The following is a 23287-nucleotide window of genomic DNA, read 5'->3' as shown; positions in this document are numbered from 1 at the left end:
GGGGTGGGGGAGGCACTGCGGAGTCTTTTTTAATATTTTAAAAATATTTATTTATTTGTTTGGTACAGGATCTTGCTACACAGCTTGGACTCATACTGATCCTCCTGTCTCAGCCTCCCTAGCACTGGGATTACAGGCATGCACCACCACACCCAGTTTCAGTGGCTGGCACAGTGTACCCAGAGTTCTGGTACCTGTATAGCATGGGGTACCAGGGATCGAACCCAGGTCTTTGAGCTTACCAGGCAGGCATTTAGACTGCTGAGCTATCTCCACATAGCCCAGGCCTATAAAATGTTGACGTATGCCTTGTTAGGGAACAGTTAATATTTTTTAATGGATCTTTTCATACTTTCTGTATAAAATGAAATTTTTCTAGAAAATGATTTATTTCATGAAGGCTTTAAAATTGATTTGCATATAATTACACAAATGATCCCTTATGATTTCATTTCCTCTAATTTTAATCATTATCTCCTTTAAGCCCATATGCAGCTTCTTAATATTGGAATGTTTGTGCTTTCTTCTTTTTTGATTAGATTAATTAGTGGTCTGATGATTTTTTTCAACGAACCAATTTTTAAAATCAATTCATCAATATCTTTATTAGTTCTACACTGTTGCTTTTCTGTTTTTATTTAAAAAGGCTAAATATATGATTTTATTTTATTTAAAATTGGATTGATCCTTTTATTTAAACATTTTATAGGATGTTTTATGTGTGTATATGTCTCACACAGGGAGGCATATGTATATATCTATATTTGCGTGTGTATATATATCCATGTGTTGATCAAAACAAAGTGGACTATATATTTATATGTGTGCATACATATATGTACACATCTAGATAAAAGACAGACCTTTTGTTTATGAAGCTTTGACTATCTTAATATTAATACTAATATACTAAATATCTTTAAATAATTGCTGTAGTCCCTTTTGTGATGGCTACTACATTTTAGTTCTAAGAGCAATAGTGAAGACAGCTAATAGCTCCTTGATTTCCCCTTCCTCTCCTACCTCAAGTTACATTTACTTAAGACAATACTTAGAGGACAACCAAAAAGTTGAATATAATTACTAGAAACTCTCCCCATCCCCCTGCATGGTCTGGTAGCTGCACAGACTATGCTGTCACAGCATAGAGTCACTCCAGATGACATCCTTTCCCCAAAATCACGTCTGGATCTCACATACTCAGGTAAGCCTGTCAGGATTCTCTATAGCTTTTCATATCCAAGTCTCCACCAGAGTTTGACTGTCAGAACCTCATTCTTCAATAAACTCTTGAGGAAAGGATCATGGAGCTATCTCAGCATTATCCATGTTCATAACAGTTTATGATCTTTGTAATGAAATAGTCATTTTGGCTAGGATCCTTGGCTCATTTTAGAAACTCAAAGACAGAAAAGCTATCACCCCATTCTTTTGGCAGGAAACAGTTTTTACTAAAATGGACAATGACAACTGGGCCTTCTTTCTCTTAAAAGTGACTGTTTCTGCTTTAATTCAAAAGGATTTTTTAAGTCTTAAGGCTTTTCTTCTAGAATAATCATTTTGGCTAAGCTATTTTCTTTTCTAGATACACTGTGTCCTCTCAAATGTGTGCTTTCAGGTACACGTTCTTCAGCTAAAATGTGTCTTCCCACCTGCACTGGCCTTCTACCTGCATCTTCTACAATAAATCCATTGCATTTTCTTCCTACCACCTATGCCTAACATTCACTCCCATTTTTCTCATCTTTTCTTTACAGCTTTTGGATTTCTGAAAGTTTTCCCTTCCCATCTTCTATCTCTCTGAAGACTACCTGTGGGTGTTTGTCCTCCACATTCCTTTACTTCTGTCTCCATTTCTAAAATTAGCTTTTCTTTCATTTACAATCTGTTCCTGTTATCTTTCAGCTCTTTTCTCAAAGCCCTCTTCTATACTTATCTTATGTCCAAGTTCATAATTTATGTTCCTTCATAGTTTCTCTGACTTTCAACACTTCTTTTAGCTCATTTTGAAATAGTAACAGTTGTAAATTTGTTTATCTGGTAAACCTCATTACCTATAGACACTATTCTGCTCTTATTTCATTTTATGGCTAAAAATATATAATTTTATAAATGCACATATAGAAGACAATTGTGACTAAGTCTATAAACACATACACATTAGTCTACTTATAGATAAACTTTATATAATTATATGTATTACCAACTTACAAAGTCTACAGGCTATAAAGGCACGTCAGATGAATAGGTAAAACCTGAGTTGGTTTCATTTGCTTTTGTGAATGCTAATAACTTTGTCTCCTCCATGGCCCTGGAGCACCTGACTCCACGATTCCCCAACTGTTTTGAAACACATCCTCCTATTTCATGTGCTTCACTCTAAGAGGTGGCATCCTAAGCCAAAGAAGCTCTAGCACAGCATCCAATTCACCTTAGAAACAGAAGAGACTGAGGCAGAAACCAACTCAGTCTGACCCCTGCCTACTATGTTTTAGTGATAGGGTACACTGGGCTAGGTGACCCCTATCTGGCCCTGCCTGAATTGCCCCATCCTTCACTCCTTCTCCTGCCTTGTTAATACTTCACAAACATGAAAGAGATAAGGAAAGAAGCAGAACCAATTAAAGGAAATAGAGTTGAACCATACGCCCATATGTAGCTATAAATCTCAATGCCCATGCTTGAGCCACGACCTCACTTCCATGACGGCCAGACAATATCATACTGGTGGGCATGGCATTAGAGCACAGTCTCTGTGGCAATGAGGGAACCTACATCAGCAAAAGGGGGACAAATAAATATACCTCTGTGAGCTCCCAATTTTGTAAGGGGGTATGTAGTAGACACCAGCAAATAAAGCCTCTGTTATTCCTATGATATGGTCCCCTGTGGACAATAATCTAGCAGCTATAGTACTGGTTCTACTTTCTTGCCCCTTTTGTCTGGACCTTCTCTATCCTTGACCCTCAAATGCCTACTCAATATAGATTGCATTCCCAATGATTTCTGTTCAGAGCAAAGATTCATTCTGAAAGCAGGTTTACTTGGTTTCTTTCCAAAGCCCCCAAGGCCAAACTTGCTTAAGAAACAAACAACCCATGTGTCCATGGTTTGGTTCAATTTCGTTTAGTCAGCTCCATTTTGGTCTGGTTTTTCCCCTCTCAGGCCTGGCTGCTGCTTTCCTGTTCACCCCACCCCACCATATTACCAGGTTTTGTAGACGGCAGAAGCCGCACTGCCTTCCCTCCTCTTCCTCCTGTATGCTCACTGACACTGTGGGGATACACTGTCACCTCTGTGCTTACCATTACTCTATAGGTGATTAATGATTCTGTAGCTTGGAATATTTCTGGGACTTATTTCAGCAGCACAAATATAATTTACAGAGTCAGTGTACTTACTGCCAACAATCACTCTGTTTTCCCTACTTTTATCAAATATACAAGGGAAACCACTTTGGGGATTGGAGACCACATTCCCTTTCTTACCAGCAAAAGTACAATCCAGATCCATCTGTGTGAAATATATTTGTCCCCAGGTTTACATACTGTGAACATGAACTAAGATCTAGAGTGTCAACTGTCAGTACAGAAAATTGAAATTCTATCTTGGAAAAAATAGAATTAGCTTATGACTGTTAGTTCTCTTCTGATTTAATAATCCATAGATTTTATAGGTTAAAGGCACAATGTTTGGCACGAAAACATAAGAAAACAATAACAATTCGCTCAGACTTCTTAGCCACCCCAAAATATCAGAAGCCACAGAGAAAATGCTACATATTAAGTTGATTGATATTTTTTAAGAAAAACACTTTTCATGGCCAGACAGATAGCTCAGCAGACTAAAGTGCCTGCTTAGGCAGAGTACAGCAGACAGGGTTTGATCCTCTGTGCCAGCAATGCCCCTGGGGCATGCTGAGACACCAGTTGAGACTGGGCATGGTGGTGTGTGCCTATAATCCCAGTGCTTGGGAGGCTGAAAACAGGAGAATCACTGTGAGTCTAATCTATGTAGTGAGACCCTGTAGACCCTGTAGACCCTGTACTAAATACATAAAAAAGAAAAATACTTTTCATAGCCAAATTTGTCACAGTAATTTGTAAAGAGAGAATACTCCATAAAAATTATCAAATAATATGAACCTAAGTAGGACTATAAAATGCACAATGTTCTATTACAAACTAGCATAGTACTTATGTTATTTTGCATAAACTACTGAAGTATACACACATGCAACTAATTTCACAGAATAACCAAAGAATTTCTGTAGTATAAAGAATAAATCAAGGACTCGACATTAAAGACCTTAGTCTCCATGTGAAAAGCCTTTGCTAACACTATTTTCTTGAAGTCACATTAAGCATTACAAGTACAGTACTTCACCTCTACTAGTTTTCCATTTCCTCATGTATGCAATGAATATAACAGTAACTGTTCATTCCTTCATTGTGACAAAAGATTGTGAATATTAAAGTACTTCATAAACCAAAAGGTGCCAAACAATAGACTACGAAATTGAGTATTTTCTCACCGACTCATTACCCCTACAGGCACCTCCATTTCCTCTCTTTGCTTTACTCTTGCACAGTCTGACTGACCAGTAGATCCAGTACATGCTCATAGTGCATTCCAAGTATAGCCAAGCTGTTTCCTGCAGTTGGAGGCAGAGATAGCTCCCACTCATTCTTCTGCAAGCACCTTCCAACAGTTCTTTTACTTCTACTTTTCCTAAGTCTCAAATTCATAAAAGACTAAAAAGATCTTTATAATACCTAAACCAAATGGTGCCCCATTCCTGCTCCAATGCTCCCATTCCCCCTGGGCCCCCTTCACACTAGAAAACAACTTCAACTACTAATCATGGTCATGGTCATCTGAAACCTTGTCCAAGAAGACCATACCTTTTGCCCCTGGACACTTCACTCATGGTGCTACACTCTGCATGTGTACCTCTACCTTGGGACCTTGGACTTCCAAGACTCTCTCTGTGGAAAGTACATGAACATGCAGTGCTGCATATTTTTTTACTTGCTTCTAACCTGTTCAGATCTCACCACTTCACAAAAGCCTTCCCAAAACACTCTTTGTAAAAGAATACGTCCTCTACTCAACATTGTCTGCCCTGACTCTACTCTCCTCCTTAGCCCTTTCCATTCTCAGATTATATCACTCAGGACTTGTTTACTTTTCCACTGGAATAAAAGCATCATGGGGATAGAACTTTGTCTCCTCTTCTTAAAACCTATATTCCAGTTCTATGTATCCACTAGAAGTTAAATGAAAATTCTCCACACTGGACAGTAAACTATTTTTCATGTCCCTTAGTTTATATAGTATATGATTCACAGAAGATAACACAGTGCTTATAAATACTTAAATGTCACAAGTAGAACTTGACATCTGAATGACTTTGAAACACTTCATCCCACCTTGGAATTGGAAGTAGACTCCAAGAAACAAAGTCTGTTGCCAAATCCTTCTGCTGCCAAACATAGTTTCTGTTGTTCTTTGTGAACAGTTGCAGTACACTGCAGGACCACCTCATCATCCTGCAGAGAGGAACAAACAGATAAAAAAAATTAGATTTAACATAATTAGTCTAAAGCAAATCTTTAACAACATGATTTTAGAGTTTTAAAGTCTGAGCCAAGTATAAAAACAATTGCCCAAAGGGGGACTGGGGCAGATACTACAGAATCAATTTCTAAAGCACATTTTATTTGCAAAAAAAAAAAAAAGTAATAACTGGTTGGGTGAAAAGAGATGCCATTCAAAATAATCAGTGGGCTTCTCACACAAGAAGCAACCTGCAAAGGTAACCAAAGTACAGGATCTTCATATTTGCACTCTTACACATTGTTTCAAACATAAAGGTTACCAAGAAATGTCCTGTTGCATTCCAAAGACATAAAGGACCACTAAGAAGGGGATAAGGTCTAATAGCAGGCATACTTGTCATTCCAAAACTAACACAGAATAGCAGGTCAATAAATGAACTCATCAACACAAACTGATTATAAAACTCATCTTAGATTAACCACATATTGGTTATGTGATCGTGTTTGAGATGATCTTTAGGTGCTTAAAAAGTATAGAGAAACTTCTGGAATACAACACTGGTTTTGCATCAATTAATGAAGGAGAATTATAGGAAAAACTGCATATGAGAAAAGACAATAAATAGAAGTCATAAAAGGCAAAAAGATCAAAATCTGGATTCCCATCTGAATTCTGCCATGACTGGGTCATGTGTTCTTAGGCAAGATACTGAACCTCTAAGATGATGAAGAGACACAAAATGCTTATACAATGACTGACACACAAACAGCACTAAACAGGCACTAAACAAACTGCAGCAAAGTCTCAGATGTTAACAGATTCTAAATGTAATATTCCTAGAAGTCTAATTATTTGTATTTTGACATTTTAATATCAAGGATGCAGAAAAAAAAATAACAAAAGTAGTTGAATGAATATATTAATCAGTCCTTTTAATTAGATTTAAAGTGAAAAGGGATACATAAGTCTATCCTGAAAGAATTTTGTCAATGTAAAATGACAAAGGAAAGGAAAGGTGCAAAATGTGATAAATCTTTATAAGCAGAAAGTAAGTTTTTTCTGGTTAAGCTAAAGAAAATACATTTTAAGTGGAAAAGTACAAATACAGCTTTTCTTCAAACTTATGTAATACACGCATTTATCGTTATCTTTTATGAGGTAATAGCAATACTTGAAACATAGTTTACAGCACCAACCATGGGTGAAGACTGATTTTATCAACCACCTTCAAACTTTCCCTCCAGGTCCTTGTTAATTTTCAGTGAACACTTATTTCATTCAAAAAGTCATCTGCTAAAGAAAACTGTCTGATTCTCATACCAGTACCTATGAATATAAATTCATGTGTACCACGACTATAATAAAAAATCATGCAATACTTTAAATCTGCAAGATAAAGGATATGTGGTGCTTTTCAAATATGTATTAGTTGGAGAAGAGCTAAGAGTTAGCTGATATGCTCATGCCTTATCAAGTTGTTACAGACTTTTGCTATCTTGTCTCATCTGCCCTACAGAAAAGCTTTAATACATAAATGACACGAGCAAAAAAGACATTTCTGGATACTTAAGACTATCTAAATACCATTTAATAACTAATTAATATATTGCTAAAAGACAGTTTAGGGAACAGTTCTCCTGAAGAAGTCCTGAAGGAAGACAAAACACACCATATTTGCCAAAAATATGACCTTTGCCTGCCCTAGCACTAATTTATTTAATCCTCACTGCTCTCAAATGATATAGCAGTTATTCATACACATATAGATGGGGAAAATGCAGCACAAATTACCTTCTTACTCACAGAGGGCTTCTCATACATTCTCCAAGAGCTGTGTCATTAAAATTAACTTATTTGAATGTAAAAGTCATTGGGTCTACACTGCTTCTAGAGGTTTAATTGATTTCTACTGTGTTTGTTATCTGCAGAAGTGCTGCCAAATCTCTGCCATGCATCCTACTATTCCTGGATCTTGCTAAAGAACACATTCTGATTCTCTGTGTCTTTTTTTTTTTTTTTTTTGGTGGAACCAGGGATTGAACTCAGGTCCTTGCGCTTGCCAGGGAAGCGCTTATTCCACTGAGCCATCTCCCTGGCCTCTCTGTGTCTTGAGTGAGATATTCGCTGCATTTCTAACAAATGCTCAAGAACAAGAGCCACACTTCAGGATGCAGAGATTCTGAAAGACATGGACAGCCTCCTATAGGAATTTGACAACTATCCATGATAGCTGCATATTAAAATCAGAAATTAGAATTTGTTATGGCTTATGTAAATGCCTCAAAAATCTCATGTTCAAGGTAAGCCCTAATCTAAACAACTAATTGAAAGACAGCATTATGTAGTAGTACAACCATTATCAAATTCCTATTATTATATTTAGTGAAATTCTGTATCATTCCTAATTTTTGATTTATTTATATTCTGTATTCTCTTAAAACAAGTATGAGTCCTGATCAGAAGACACAGGTGGGACCAGGAAGGGTGTGGTTTCATCCCTGTCTCTCCACCTCTAGGTCTTCTCAATCCCCATGACATGAGCAGCTTTCCTCTCCCAGGCCTTTCTATCATGCTTGAAGCCAGCTAACCATGGATTGAACTCAGTGAAAGTTTAAGCCCAATAAATCTCTCCTCCTTTAAGCTTCAGGTATTGTGCTCCAGTGATGAGAAAGCTAATACAGAAAATTAGTACTGAAAGTGGGATTATTCTTGTGAGCACACTTGACCAGGCAACTCAAGTTATTCTATTATTCTAACCTATCTGTAATAATCCTGGTTATAGTTGATACATACACAGTATGTGCTTTATATACTTGTGTGGATGTGTGTGCACAATTGTATATTCACACACATACATTCTAGGTTCTGTTTTAAAAGTAAAAATTAACACTGCCTGACACCAATGAGATCCAGAGGTGAATCTCATTGGATAGACCTGGATCAATGCCCAGCTAATAGAACAACAGAAGTTCAATTAAAGCAAGTCACAAAGCCTTTTCTGATTAGTCTTTGGCTACCCAGTTCCTGACAGCCTTCTAATTCATATTTTCTATTCTCACATCTGGTAGTACGTGCAATGGTGTACCTGAGGCTAAAATACATACTAGAACCATCATTTTCCTACCTTACCCCATAAAAAGCAAAAATACCTTCAAAGTATTCACCCTTTATTATAGCTTGTAGAGTTCCTATGTAGCACATTTAGACTTGACTCACAAGAAATCAAATTATATAGAGAAAAATGCTACACAATGGACTCAACTTATGTTCTTTTATTTTATTTCTTTAAATGTCAAAACCTGTTAACTATCATTACCATGATAAAATTAATACCCTTCTGTTCCTAAAGAACACTGAAGCCATACCACACTTCCAATATTTATTGTAAAATGAACTTGAAAAAGTAAATTTACTGATCTTTACTTACACAAAATCTGAATAGAATTGTAAATTTACTTTTTATAATAACTTTCAGGGTCAGCGAGATAGCTCAGCAGACTAAGTGCTGGCTTAGGCAAGTGCAGAGATGGGGGTTCAATACCCGGCCGTACCCATGGGCACACTGAGCTAGCCCCTGAGACTGGGTATGGTAGCACATGCCTGAAATCACTGGGGAGGCTGAAAACAGGAGGCCGAGACAACAGGATTGCTACAAGCCTGAGCTGCATAGTGAGACCCTGTACCAAATACATTTAAAAAATGAAATAAAATAACTTTCAAAGAATTAAATATCTACATTTATTTTTGAGATAAATTCCAAAAGTTTATTGTACCAAATGCCACAGAAAATGAATCAAAATATTACATGAACAAGTTGTAAGAAAAATTCTCCATACATTGGTATCTATTTAACTGATCAAAAATAAAGTCCCTATCAATTTCTTTTAATGAAGCTTTAATAGTAACATATCCCAGAGTTATAGCTTCACTTAAATAAGGATGGCACCAGCTTACAGTCAACCAGGTCTACTTGTTCTGCTCCATCATACATGTGATCTCATCTCAATCCAAGCTACAATCACTTCTCACTTGTTTCTCTGAAATCCAAACACCAGTGGTGCCTATACACTGAGACAGCACAATCACTTGACTGTGCCCTGGTTTAAAACTCTTTAGTGGTTTCCCTAGTTAGACGAAGAAGAATGAGGAGGAGGAGGAGGAGGAGGAGGAGGAGGAGGAGGAGGAGGAGGATCAAAGAATCCATCAGCCACAAAGATCTGCAATGTTAGTGCCAAATCACCACTTCCTTCAGCCACCCTTCCTTCTTCCTAGGCTCTCCCTGGATTTTCCTATTTGTTACTAAATCCCATTTTCCCTGTAATTAATGCCTATTCACCTTGCAAAACTTAACTGAGGCATTCTTTCCAGGCATGAGCCTTCCATGTCCACCACTGTGTGTGTGTGTGTGTGTGTGCGCGCGCGTGCGCACGCGCGTGTTGTGTTGCATGTGCTTGTGCTGTTGAAATACTATATTCATATTTTCCCATTTTTATAGTTGGTTAGCATATATTCATTTGTAATTTATTAATGTCCAATGACATAAAATGAGCTTATTTCTACTTAGAATTATAAACCCAATATCTAGCATGATGTCAGAGATAATAGGAAGGCCTCAATAAGTAATAGCTGACTTAATGAATAAAAGAATAAACAATGGTCAAAATTTGTAAGAACTTAACATTGTTAAATTCACATAACCTTTTTTAATAGATTTCTCACTTCAAATATTGCAGTGGAAGAACCAAGTTCAAAATGATCTCCCTCTTGAATATTGAAAGAATCCTGCCTCCTACAAACCACCATGACCGTATCAGGGACTGGCCAGATCAGATACTTCAGCTGCAATGAACACAAACACAGGACTTGGCAAAGAAAGTGATTAAGACATTTGTCTAAGAACCTCAAGCTTGTCTAAAAAACACTCTGGCTGGTAACAGAACCATGATAAATAAAATAGAAAACCTTTGAAAAATCAAATAGTCTAGGAAACTGCAGGTAAGGACAAGCAGAAAGCAGGGGAGAAAGAAAGCCAAACAGTGACAGGAACACCTATGTGTGGTGCAGAGGTGGCAATAGGGAGAGAGAGGCAGATATCCTGGAGATGATGCTGAGGGATGAATTACTGGGACTGTGAGCGTGTAAATATAGTAATTTTGAGCAAAGCTCCCCTAACTATAGTTCACACTCCCGTTAGGTCACATACACATGGAAAACCATGTCCACAGCCACTCTATCAATCCTTGATCTTGAATCTCTTTTATTGTTTTTTCCCCTTTTCTGTTCATATCTGACATTATATACCTATTAATTGTCAAATCCTCTCCTACTAGACTGCAAGTCCTATAAGGATGAGGACTTTGTCCTACTGTTGGGTTTCACCATGACCTAAAGAACACAAGCTCAGAAGAGGCACTTAGTCAAGAAATAGCTGTTGGGCAAATGGATGAATAAATAATCTACAGTCGAGTTCCCCATCACCTCGCTGGGAGGCCCTTACAGGACTTTGACCTTTCCATTATACAAATGAATATCAAAAGATATTCAGCTGCTTCAAAACCATGCTGGTATGTTGAGCTGTAGGGGACTCAGGTCAACAATTTCTGACATTGCCAGTGAAGCGGAAGACCCAATACTATTATGGACTATTGGACTCTTTTAGAATATTTTGTTGAGTTAACACACCTATAAGATTCAAATAACGGAACTAAACAAAAAAAGGGGATACAGATGAATATCCATTTTGTATCTGTGTATTGTATCTAAAATGGTTAGAATAGATATATAGTTACATTCTCTTAATGAATAGAGGGATTTGTTCTAGTAGTGTTTGTCAATAGGACATCATGTCCACATCTTGTACAGCAATTAACCACTAATTCAATGTGTTAATTATTGAAACTGTCCTACCAATTTGGTTTGAAAAAAAAAGAACTGCTTTATCAGCTAACATAACAATTCTTAATTGGACAAAGTCTCAAATGCTATTTTAATATAATTTTTCCCTTTATATAAAAAAAGAAGAAACTGCTTCAATACTAACTTCTTGACACTTTTCAGGTACTCAGAAATGAGACCAAGTATTTTATTCAGCATCTACAATTGCACTTCCATATCCACTACCCACCTGACACTAAGGAATATACTTTATGAACTGTGAGAATGGTAAGTTACGTGCAGAAAATAGCCACTTTGGGGTCGGGGAGATGGCTCAGTAGAATAAGCGCTTGCCTGGCAAGCGTAAGGGCCTGAGTTCAATCCCCAGTTCCGGAAAAAAAAAAAAAAAAAGGTACACATTTTAAAAAAAGAAAATAGCCACTTTTTTCCAGTTATATAGAGCACACTGTGGCCCTCCCAGCATGTCTGCATGACACATGGTCTCATTAAAAAAAAAAAAGTTTATTTTTTAATTTATTATGAAAAAAAGACACTGTTATCCCCTGAAAATAGTCTCCACTGTTTCAAACACACTTATCCCATCATTCTTGCTACTTTCTGAAGCTGTTCTGAAAATCTTATGCAAATATCTAGTTGCATGGTCATGGTTGCCTCTTAGTCCTGAAACAATTCAGAATGTTTATCTTTTGGGATTACTTGGGCTTTTGGGAACATGGAGATGCACGGTACCATATCCAGCACATAAGGTGGATAAAGACACAGCACAATATTTTTATAAGTCCTAATCTCTGTTGGATGAGGGCAGGGGAATTCATTGCACCTTTTGATCACAGTGTATGAGGACTTCAGAACTGCTTCCAAGAGGGATAACTGTATTCAAAGCAAAAAGTATTCTGGGAGGAATTAATGGTGATGTGTCTTTTACTGTAATGATTTTTTTTTCGGTACCAGGGATTGAACTCAGGACCCTGCGCTTGCCAGGCAAGTGTTTATTCTACTGAGCTATCTCTCTGGCCCCTGTAATGATATTTTTAAAATTTAAACATTCACCATACTATTTCAATCACCCCTGGCATTAGTGGCTGTCTAACAGAAAAGACAAGATCCACCTTGGCCATCAGTGTGTATCTCTATCGCCTAACAATGTGCCTGGAAAACGTAATGCTCCAAATGATGGCAGACCCCAATCCACTTACGAATGTTCACAAATGTACATTGTCATGCTGAAGATGAAGTGTCCTTTTAGAACTGTCAAGGTAAAATCCTATCTCATTTCCAATTAATTCCAGTATTGTATGACCCCAATAAGTGATTTCATGGTTTCATGAGCAATACTGGAGGAAAATTATGAAGTCTATTTATGATAGCTGTGACATATTTTACTGTACCTTAAATACCCATAGCATTAATATAAAACTCAACTGAATCACAGGAAAAAACAATGTAGTCCCTTATTTTCCTCATATTTCCACAAAGGTATAAAAAATCCTTAATTACAACAATATTCTTTTACATACAGTCTGCGCAAACCAATAATATATGCTTGAAAGTTCATGTCTGCTATTTCTGGCTATTATAAAATCCTTAGATCATGCCAAGTACTTTCCCTAAACTCTCACCATATTTGTCTTCCAAAAGGTTTACCCAAGTTTAGGGTTGAATTGGTCTTCTCCTAGCTTAGGTCATGAGAATTTCTGTCCAGTGTTAGCTACCATACAAATAGTTCACATTATATATCCTACCCTGTCACTACCTGTTCTGTATATCAGATGAAATTTCATAGAAGCAAATGCCCAATGGAAATAAATGCTTTAGTTGTAACCTAAGGTAATCATATTGTCATCTACATTAGACCACTTTACATAGTACATGGTCAAAAAACATAGGCTGGGTTGAATTCTTTTTATTAAATTTTCTCATGCAGTGCCTAGGACTTTAAGGCTCCTTAGGGGTCCAGGGAGATAGCTCAGTAGAACAAGAACAAGGGCTTGCCTGGCAAGCACAGGGTTCTGAGTTCAATCCCCAGTACCAAAAATAAAAAAGACTCCTTAGAACAGAAGTGTAATATTTATATAGAAGAAGCCCAGAACTAGATCACTGTAGTCTAGACAATTTTGGATGAGTAAATAAGACATTATTTCTATAATAAATACTGTCATGTCTGATGTTATAGTATAGCATGGAAAAGAATTCTCAAACAATATCAACAGCTTCTTTCAAATACTCATTCATCATTTAACAGATAATCTGAGAACGCATTATGTGTTAAGAAGTGTCCTAAAAGATAAATTGTTGAGATAAATTGTCTGAGATAAATTGTTGAATAAACCAAAGATCTCTAAATTCATTAGGCTTACCTCCTGGAAAGGGAAGAAAGCCAATAAACAAAAACAAAATAAGTGTATAGTTATGTTGGAAAATGCAAAGTTATATTAAAAAAGCAAAAATAGAATCTAAGAGGATCCTAAATGTACTGTGTTGGGAAGTAGAGGGCTTAGGTAGAACTCTTAGGGATCGCTGAGGGGTGATCTTGAGCCAGGACCCAAAGAACCAGCCCTGTGACCATGAAAGAACATCCCAGGGAGACAGAAGGCTGGTGGGAGGCTCTCGGGCCTTGCGCGTGGTCTCAGCACACTTGAGAATAGGAAGAAGCTGGGGTAGTGCTCACTGGTACATACAGCGCAGGCTGAAATACATATAATGGCCCAGGTTCAATTCTCAGCATCAAAAGGAAAAATGAACAGGAAAGAACCTTATAGCTAGAGCAGAAGAAGCCAGAAGGGAAGATGGCATTTTATGAGATAAGGTTGGCAACAGTAAGAGCTGATCATGAAAGGCTCTGAGGCCAGTGCCTCAGGTGTTTCACTTTTCCTTAGGGAAATGGGAAGCCACTGAGCTACATACTGGATGCAGTGTAAAGGGTTGCCTAATGGAGTTATTATCACCATTTGGGGATGCGAGCTTTGGTGCCTCAGGACAGGCTGAGCAGTGGAGGCAGAGGCAGGTCATATTCTGTGCATATTTTGCCTTCATCAAGTTCCTATTATGTTGAAGGTGCTCGGAAGCACACTTGCCAGACTGTCTCACTGATTTCATCACTGCTTTGGACTTACCTAGTGTATGGTCAAATACAGTAGCACCTATGCTTTTCTTTTCTTGTAAAGAATAAGTGATGAACAGAGCAAATAAGTTCATCAAAAAGGGACAGAGAAGCTAACATTTTTGGACTTTTACTGAGCAGTTAATTCAAAGTAAGGCCCTGTATTATGTAACAGTTTGTCTTTAACACTCTGATTCTGACTCTCAGTTGCGTGTTTTCACTTCCTGTCTGCAAAGACTCAGCAAAATCAAAGGCTAATATATCTATGGAGATCTTGTATGCCATTAAGTGTCTCATAAATACGAAAGACGTTAATAAGTCTTTGTCTCACGAATCACCCATAAATAATTGTATCATTTTTAGTAGGTCTAATCTCTTTGGAATTTAACATGCCCCAAAATAAATATTTCTTTAATTGCTAAAAAATTTTCCATCCTTCATCATTCTACATCTCAATGAATGTACCATGAATCAAACAGCATCTGAAAGCAGACACCTTCATCCTTCCTCTAATTCCCTCAGTCTGGGAGGCTGCCCTGCCACTGTCCAGCCATAGTGAGGATCATGTCCTCCTCACATCAGAACCTACAGAATCCCTGCCCTCTGCCCTCTGCAACACCCATTCACATTATTCTCCAGATGCTCACAAGAGCAGTTAGGGTATAAGCAACATTAGGAAGGAAACTGGAGAGACAAGAGGCAGGTAGATTTTGCAAGGACCTGATGAAAGACATTTCTGGAAAAGGGATAAACAAGCAAAGGTCTTAATGCAGGAAGGGATGGATTTGGGGCCTGGCGGTTTTGAGATTATGGAAATCGAACCTTTGCAAAGAGCTATGCCTCTACCCCTTTTTATATCTTTTATTTTGCGACAGACTCTCAAGTCACCAAGTTGCCCAGGATGGGCCTGAACTTGCAGTTCTCTTGCCTCAGTTTCCCAAAGTGCTGGGATTACAGGCATGTACTGTACCACCAGGTCTGCCTTGATTTGTATATTTGAAAAACAAACAGGAGATATGGTTGGCTAGACCACAGTGAGCCAAGTATCTGGTGAGATTTTATTTCAAACTCTTTAGGGGGCAATGGAAACTACCTTTATGAACACCATCTGAAAGTCGGTGATGGTGAAGTCTGCTTCCTGATAAACATTAAACAAAGAAGAAAAATGAACTTCCAGAAACCAAGAGGCAAGGGAAACTTAACTCTTATGTTATAAATCCTTGAAAATAAATTTCTGAACTATTAACAGGTATAATAAAATAAAAATGGGGATTAGAAAATGATAAAGAGAAGTAAAGAGCCTAAAATTGTTTGAAGCACACATGTCTTTTGATACATCCACATCCCTGAAAGCAGCTTGCAAAATTTAAGCACTGAATTGGAACTGTGTTATAAAACGTTGGCATGCAAGTCATACATAAGATCTAGAAAGACAGTACATATTTCAGACATTCAGACGTGGTGCCTGCTGCATGTAAGATACAGATTAGCATTGACAGTTAATCCACCAAGCAATGACATCAAAAGAAAGTGTCTGTTTCTGTTCTCCACTCAAAAACATGAATAAATTCTGTGCCCATGTTCCTGCCTCTAAATGATCTATATCTCCCATAAGGCATTGAAGGCTGACTCATATATCCAGGTAAAATTCATTGCAATATATGTGTTTTGCACAAGAAAATTATTCAGACCCTCTCATACCTACAAGTAGGTAGAAAAAAATGTCCATGGGTTTGCCTAAAATGTACAGCAAAGGTTGAAGATTTGATACACCTATTTAGTATGGTGTATCATACCACAATTAATTCCTTTCAAAAATTCTTCCCTCACTTCAAACATATCCCATCTTTCTTGCCACTTTCTGAAGCTGTTCTAGAAGCCCTCTTTCAAGGGTGTCTTTACCAGATCTATCCTAGCAATTGCATCAGAGAACACTGCTGCCTCAACAAACTGTGGGATACAATGTTTCTCTGGAAAATTAAATATATTGATACATGCTACTCTGAAATATTTAATATCTATGAAGAGCAGATGAGATTCATGTATGTGAATATATGTACATATTATATAGGATATTTGGAAGTTTATGTGTGCATATTTAGAATGTCAAAAGTCATACTTCTCTGTAAAGAATGACAGAGACCACAATGTGCAAGTGCTAGAAATGCATACCATTCCATATCCTACCAGGCTCCAACTGTGTAATCCACACTAAAATCTTGAAAAGAAAATCATGGTGTACTAATTAGCCCAACATCTTAAGTAAAGTTTCCAAACGGACTACATGCATGAAGGAGACTAAGAGGACATTTTAAGTAAGGAGACTGAAATAATTATTTATTATACAAGGAAAGATGGAGAGGTAATTTTAGAGGCAATTTTCAAGATCTGAATCTTGTCTATACAGAAGGCATTATTCGAAAATAAGGTAAATTTAGACTTTTTAGCAACTTGTCATTTCTTACATTCCAAGGACAATTTTTTTTTTTTTTTTGTGGAACCAGGGATTGAACTCAGGCCCTTGCACTTGCCAGGGAAGCGCTTATTCCGCTGAGCCATCTCCCTGGCCCCCAAGGACAAATTTTTAAGAATAAGCAAAAATATACACTAATCTAGACAGATACATAGTATACACCAGTGGTGGCAAATTTATGGCACACATGTTGTAACCAGCTATTCATTATCATTGAAAAATTCTAAAAGATTCACTATGAGTGGTATACACCATAGGAGAACACTGAAGAGGTTTTAGCTACTATGTGGAGAATGGTACAGTATACATACATGTAATTTTAATTTAATTTGTCTTCTGGATATGTTTTCACATGTTTCTCCCAATTCTCATGTTTATACAAGGATTTTAAGCTCTTATACATATAGATATAACATTTATATATAGAAACACAGATTTCCTTTCCAAAAGCTGAAATAAACATTCATGTCTCAACCTTGAGTTCACTTCTGCAATTGGTAAGCTTGTTCTCTTCTTTCTTAATAATCATAAATGTAATTCTTTAATTAAAATATAAATTATCAGTCAGGGCACTGGGCACTACCATTTCCATATTTTTTGAAGCTTGCAGTAAATTACCTCATTTTTCCTGCAATCAGTAAATATTTCAGCCAAGAGCTTCTCTCTGACCTGGGAATGAGTCAGTGAACCGGCAATTAATGCTCAAGCAATAATCTCTTCTTGCTAAGAGTCAAGTTGCACCGTAGAAAAATGAATTCAAACAAAACAGGAAACTTCAGCCCAACTGTTATTTTCACTCAGTTTCCACTAATGGTGGAGCAATCAACTACAAGGCAGTTTGTCTGTGGATAATTACCATGCTGTGAGTTTTAAGACTCTGTTTTAAAAAGCTTAACACATTGAACTCATGGATGTGATCCTGTACCAATTTACACATGCTTAAATATACTGGATGGAAATGTAAACAGATAAAGGGAGATGCACAAGGTGTCTGTGTACAGAGATCCTGTATTGTGCAAAGAAGCCCACTGGGGCTGAATCCAACAGTTAGGTTGTGAAGCGCCTGGCGGCCACAGCAGTACATCCTAAAGGCAAAGTCCCAAGCAGATTTTCTGTTGCTTCACCCTCAGCACTGTATCTATGAAGTGGAAACACTAAGCCCTATTTTCCCCTATAGAATTATTACTTCACAATGGATAACAGATAAATAAAATGAGTTAAGTGGGCAAGCGTTACTCTTGGATGAGACACACCCAGGGCTGGAATCCTGGCTCGCTAACTCTCCTTGTAGCAGTCACTGTGATGCAGTTTTAATCATCTATGAAAATAAATGAAACTCTACCTTAGAGGATTGCTAGGAGAGATTACAAATATAATTGATACAAAGTGCCAAGAAAGGAAGCCTAGATGCAAGAGATTATAAGTAATTGTTCACTCCTCCTTCCTATTTCTGTAAGGATTACACTTGTTCATTTAACACAGACAGAACAAATTCTTACACCCAGGAACCTGTACTCCAGGAGGAGATCAATAATAAGCCAATGAATAGTTATAAATTTTAACATGAGTATGATAAGAGTCAAGAATAAAAGAACAAGATCAAGAGGATAGAAAGTGGGTGTGTGACAAGCTGTCAGAAAGGCCCTCTCTGATGAAGGCTCGCTGAGTTAAGCTCTGCGCACAGCTGAGGAAGCACATGGCATACTCCAGAAGGACAGGGCAGCAAGCTCCTCTGTGCCCTCCATGGGACAGGATCTGGGGGCCCTGGCAGGAGGCCGGAAAGGAAGGAGGGGCAGAGACGGACTTAGCAGGGCAGGCACTCAGGACCTTACAGACATATGAAGGACATCAGCAGTGAGTCCAAGGGTGACAAGAGTTGTGCAGGTCTGAAAGCAGCACAAGTGGCTGGTTCCATGTCCAGAAATGGAATGGTGAAAATGAGATGAAGACTGGAAGGAACTGAAGACAGAACAGGAGGGGCTGGGGGCTGAGCTCAGGGGCAAAGCACTTGCAGAGCAAGCACAAGGCCCTGGGTTAGTCCTCAGCACCAATTTTCTAACCTAAAAATAATAAATAAATAAAAATTTTTGAAAAGAAAAAGAGGGAATACAACAAGAAGAAAATCAGAAGATACAGATAGTTCCTGGAATGGTAGCTGGAGAGAATATGAAGCTAAGAAGAAGATATCTGAGACTTTCTGTAACCTTCCCAGTATTTTTCTAGGAACTAAGAAAGAAGAGACCAAAACACAAAAACTTCCTGGCCTTATAGTAATAAAGTAGGAAAAACAGAGAACAAACTATATGTACATGTACACACAGACACATTTGTTAACAAATAGAGATTAAGAAACAAGCCAGGTAGGAACAAGGAATAATAGTGTTTGATATTCTAAGTAAGGCATCCGAGGAAGCCCTTCTGATCCCAGCTGAAGGAAGCCATAGGATGTCCAGGAGAAGGGTCCTCGAGGAGTATTCTCAATGTGCTGGAGCAGCAGCAAGGGCATGTTTGCCCGCTGATGAACACAGTCCTGAAAAGGGGAAAGGCCAGAGATCTAGGCAAGGATAGGACAGGTGCACCTCCAGGATTCAGGTGGAAGAACAAAGCCTGGAGAGTTGGGCTGGTTTGGACAGGGAAGATGCAGTTCTCTTCTAGCTGCCTCTATTTATTCTGTGAAATAAGAACTTCACTAGCTAGGAACAACGGGGAAAGAAGGATTGGAACAGTAACAATGCACTGCCTAGGAAATGGCAGATGAGCCAGGATCCACTTGAGTCTAACCCTCTTCAACACTGGGTGTCACACAACCTGCAAGAACATGTGATATTATGACCAAAAATGGAAGAAGGAAGAGAGGCTAAGTGGAGATGATAAAATGCACTCTGAGCATATGGACAGTTTGGCTGCAAGCTAAATATTCTGAAAATGTTAGCAGCAAGTGCCCTTGAAGCACTTAGTAACCATAGGAGAGGACACAAATAGCTAATTGATGAAAACTAAGTATGTATTTGAAATAGAATAATGACCCATGGATAAGAACAACCCCCACCCCACTGATATCCATCCTCATAGCCTGACTGCTAGGCCTGTGTCTCTTGCTTTTAAATGCAGCAAAGTTCTACGGAGCTACCTAACCCAGTTTCCTAAATCAAAATTATCCATCCTAGAACTATATGAGGCAAAGAAAGTTTATTAAGGTCACCTAAAAACCCTACTTTTTTTTATTTTAGGGAAGGGTCTACAGAGTGTTCAGGGTCTCACTACTAGATCAGACTCATAGTGATTGGCTTGTTTACAGCCTCCCAAGAGCTGGGATTACAGGTGGGCCGCCCAGTCTCACTTGTGCCTCAGGGGGCCCCAGTGCAGGGCCAGCACAGCAGGCCTGGGGATTGAACCCCCGGCCCCTGAGCCTACTATTTGACTAGCCCTATAAACCCTATTTCCACAGAGTTATATTTGAGGCTCTAAGCCTCAGGATGATAATTCACAATATCCTCTATGCCCTATGCTTATGATCTTCTTTTACTTAGACTACTCACTACAAGCACAAAGTTCAAGTCTTACTTTGATTCACCTGGGTCTGCTATCACACCTGGAATATAGCAGAAGTTCAATAAATGTTTGATAGACAAATTAGGGAAAATAAATAAATGAATGAACTCTAGCAAAGGCATAAAAATAAAAGAAAAACAACTAATGGTAATTCCTAGAATTTACTATTTGAGACGGAAAGACATAGGAGAAAGAATTCAGAATGAGGAGTCAAAGCACACTCATTAAGATATCTTCTCTCCCCTTCTTACTGCCCAACCTTGGAATCATCCACTTTAATGAGATTACATTATCTGATCAGTTAAAAAAGAAGAAATGACCATCATCCTGAACCAGCATTGGATAACTACCCCAAAGACTAAATTAAAAACATGAAAGCCCTCCGTAAGCCATGAAGTATCACATAACAGCAATTACTAACACTAACATGACTGATCATGTGGACTAGCAACAGAGGACACAAAAAAGGTCACCTGCCACTTCTGCAGCATGGCCAACCAGCAATGGTAAGAGCTATCATTCAGAAGGCTGATGTGACCCCTGAAAGGCAGACAGAAGCTTTGAGGAAAATACCATATAAAGGAAAATGGGAAAGACATTCACTAAGAGCAGCACAAAAGCCATATTTGATTTGAACAAATAATTTACCAATCTTCCCACAGTTACCATCAAAATCACATCTAGATAGAAACTGGCTCCTTAAACTCAGTAGCTAATCCAAAATGTGCAATTTAACTATTTTTTAAAATCTTTAGACACCCAATGTCTAGCCATCTTTGTATGTTGGATTTTCATACAAACTGGATTTTCAGTGATAGGTGGTGTCAGAGCTCTATTTTTCTCCCATTTGCCTATCACAAAAATTGGATTCCTTCCTTCATTACTTTCCAAGCCTTACAGTGCAAATACCACATCATATTAAAAAATCATTTTTTATCATTTTCCAGCAATAAAAAGGTGTGAAGCCTGGATGACAAGCAAAACCTAAACCATATATGAATTAAAAGACTCTCCCAGAAAATATCCCTAGTCCATGTTGAAGATGTCTTAGCATAAAGATGACTTGGTCACATGATGAGTGACACAAGACCCAACTCACAATTGCTCTTTGAAATCAATGGATCACTCCAAATTATGGGTCATCTTTCCTTGACTTCTAACAATAGTCTACCAAACCCTTCAGTGCTGTGATTTACAGTTAAGGAATCAGCCTTCACAGAGACCTCTGAAGCTCTGCTCAGCCTCATCCTACTGTCAACTAGACTATATAGAATTTTTGACTTTGAAAGCCACCTAAGCTGTGGTGGATGCTTTCTCTTTTGTCACAGCAAAACCAGCAGCAGACTACTAAGGAAAATGATTTCTCTACCAACTACTGGCCGCCAGGTTCTACTCTACCTTTCTCCAGTTACTGAAACACTCATGGAGCAGTTTTTGTCCTGCAGTGTTCTTCCTTTGTACAATCTTCCCATGGTGCCATACATCTCTGACTGAAACACAATGACCAGCAAGAGGCAGCTCATTAAGCTGTCATGGAGCCCTTTTTCCTAGATTGCTCTGGAAGGTGGAAGTCTCTGCCGGCAGCTGAACATAGTGGGGTTTCCAACCCACCAGCACCTTACTGCTCCCTGACTTCTGAGTGGATTCATTTTGTGCTGCCTTCCCCCTGGAGCTCTGATCAGCCCTTTCTGATTCAACATTACCCCTGACAGGAAGCCTGGCGTGCTGAATGGACAAGAGTGGGAGTGGGCAAACTGTACACCAGGCTGTGTAATTTAAAAACCTAGTAGCAAAAGGAAATGACAGGAAAAATGTAACTGGAACTAAAAAGATTTGAAAAAACAATTTTTCACAGGCTCTAATGCTTACTCTTCTGGAGCTATTTAACACTTTTCACGGCTGGCTTTTCCTTAAGTGATCTCATAGAAAAGTTAGGGAAGCAATTCTTTATAGAACTGCTTATCATAAGCCAAGGATCCCTGAAAGACCTTTTCAAATTAAACTGAGCAGTAGATCAGAGTAACATTTATATTAGTGCCACAATTAAACAAAAAAAATTGAAAAAGATAGCTTTCAGCCAATAATCACTGGTAAATAAACATACAGCACCACAAGAACAAACCCTCCCAAAGCAAACAGTATTTAAAAAGGATCAGTTACAAGGTAGAATTCTATTTCTGTGTGAAATCAAATGAAATATAATAAAACAAAAGCCACAACCAAACCAACAAGTTAAGGGTGGAGGAGAAAATTCATTCCTGTTTAGATTGCAGAAGCCACTTCTGTTACTGGAGGATTCAAGTACTTCATAAACGAAGTTGGTTTTCAAGATAACCAATGTCACCTATCTGCAAAAGCACAGCACTGTCAACCTCAGATACAGGAAACTGCTTGCATAGGCAGGGCTTGAGCTGTATAATAAAACAAAAAGGAAAGCAAAACACCCAAGAGCACACAGGGACTTTAGACTAAGGCTACTTTTAAAATTAAAGGAAGTGTTCATTTACCAGTTAACAAATCTGTTTAGAGTCTATGATGAGACAGAACAAAGACTTTCTAATTCCAAGTTAGTCTATAAATCTTTACTCAGAATTCTCTTTTCTTTTTTTTATTTTTTTTCTTCCATAATTTTATTGAGAAACAAATAGCAATGAGACAGTCTCAAACCAAATTGGTAGGACAGTTTCAATAATTAACACATTGCA

At 38.1% G+C, this 23287-nt stretch overlaps 1 protein-coding gene across 6 annotated transcripts in view; it reads right to left on the bottom strand.

The window, feature by feature from the left end:
* Positions 1-23287, bottom strand: part of Ryr2 (ryanodine receptor 2) — a 681083-nt gene that overhangs the window by 467161 nt on the left and 190635 nt on the right. For all 6 annotated transcript variants that reach the window (XM_023700826.1, XM_023700825.1, XM_023700827.1 and 3 more), the window contains exon 2: positions 5433-5552. In XM_023700826.1, coding sequence (XP_023556594.1) covers positions 5433-5552 — 120 coding nt within the window. The remainder of the gene's footprint in view (positions 1-5432; positions 5553-23287) is intronic.

The sequence above is a fragment of the Octodon degus genome, unplaced genomic scaffold, assembly GCF_000260255.1.
Source record: "Octodon degus isolate 3935 unplaced genomic scaffold, OctDeg1.0 scaffold00127, whole genome shotgun sequence".
NCBI lineage: Eukaryota > Metazoa > Chordata > Mammalia > Rodentia > Octodontidae > Octodon > Octodon degus.
This window is presented reverse-complemented; position numbering and strand designations above follow the sequence as displayed.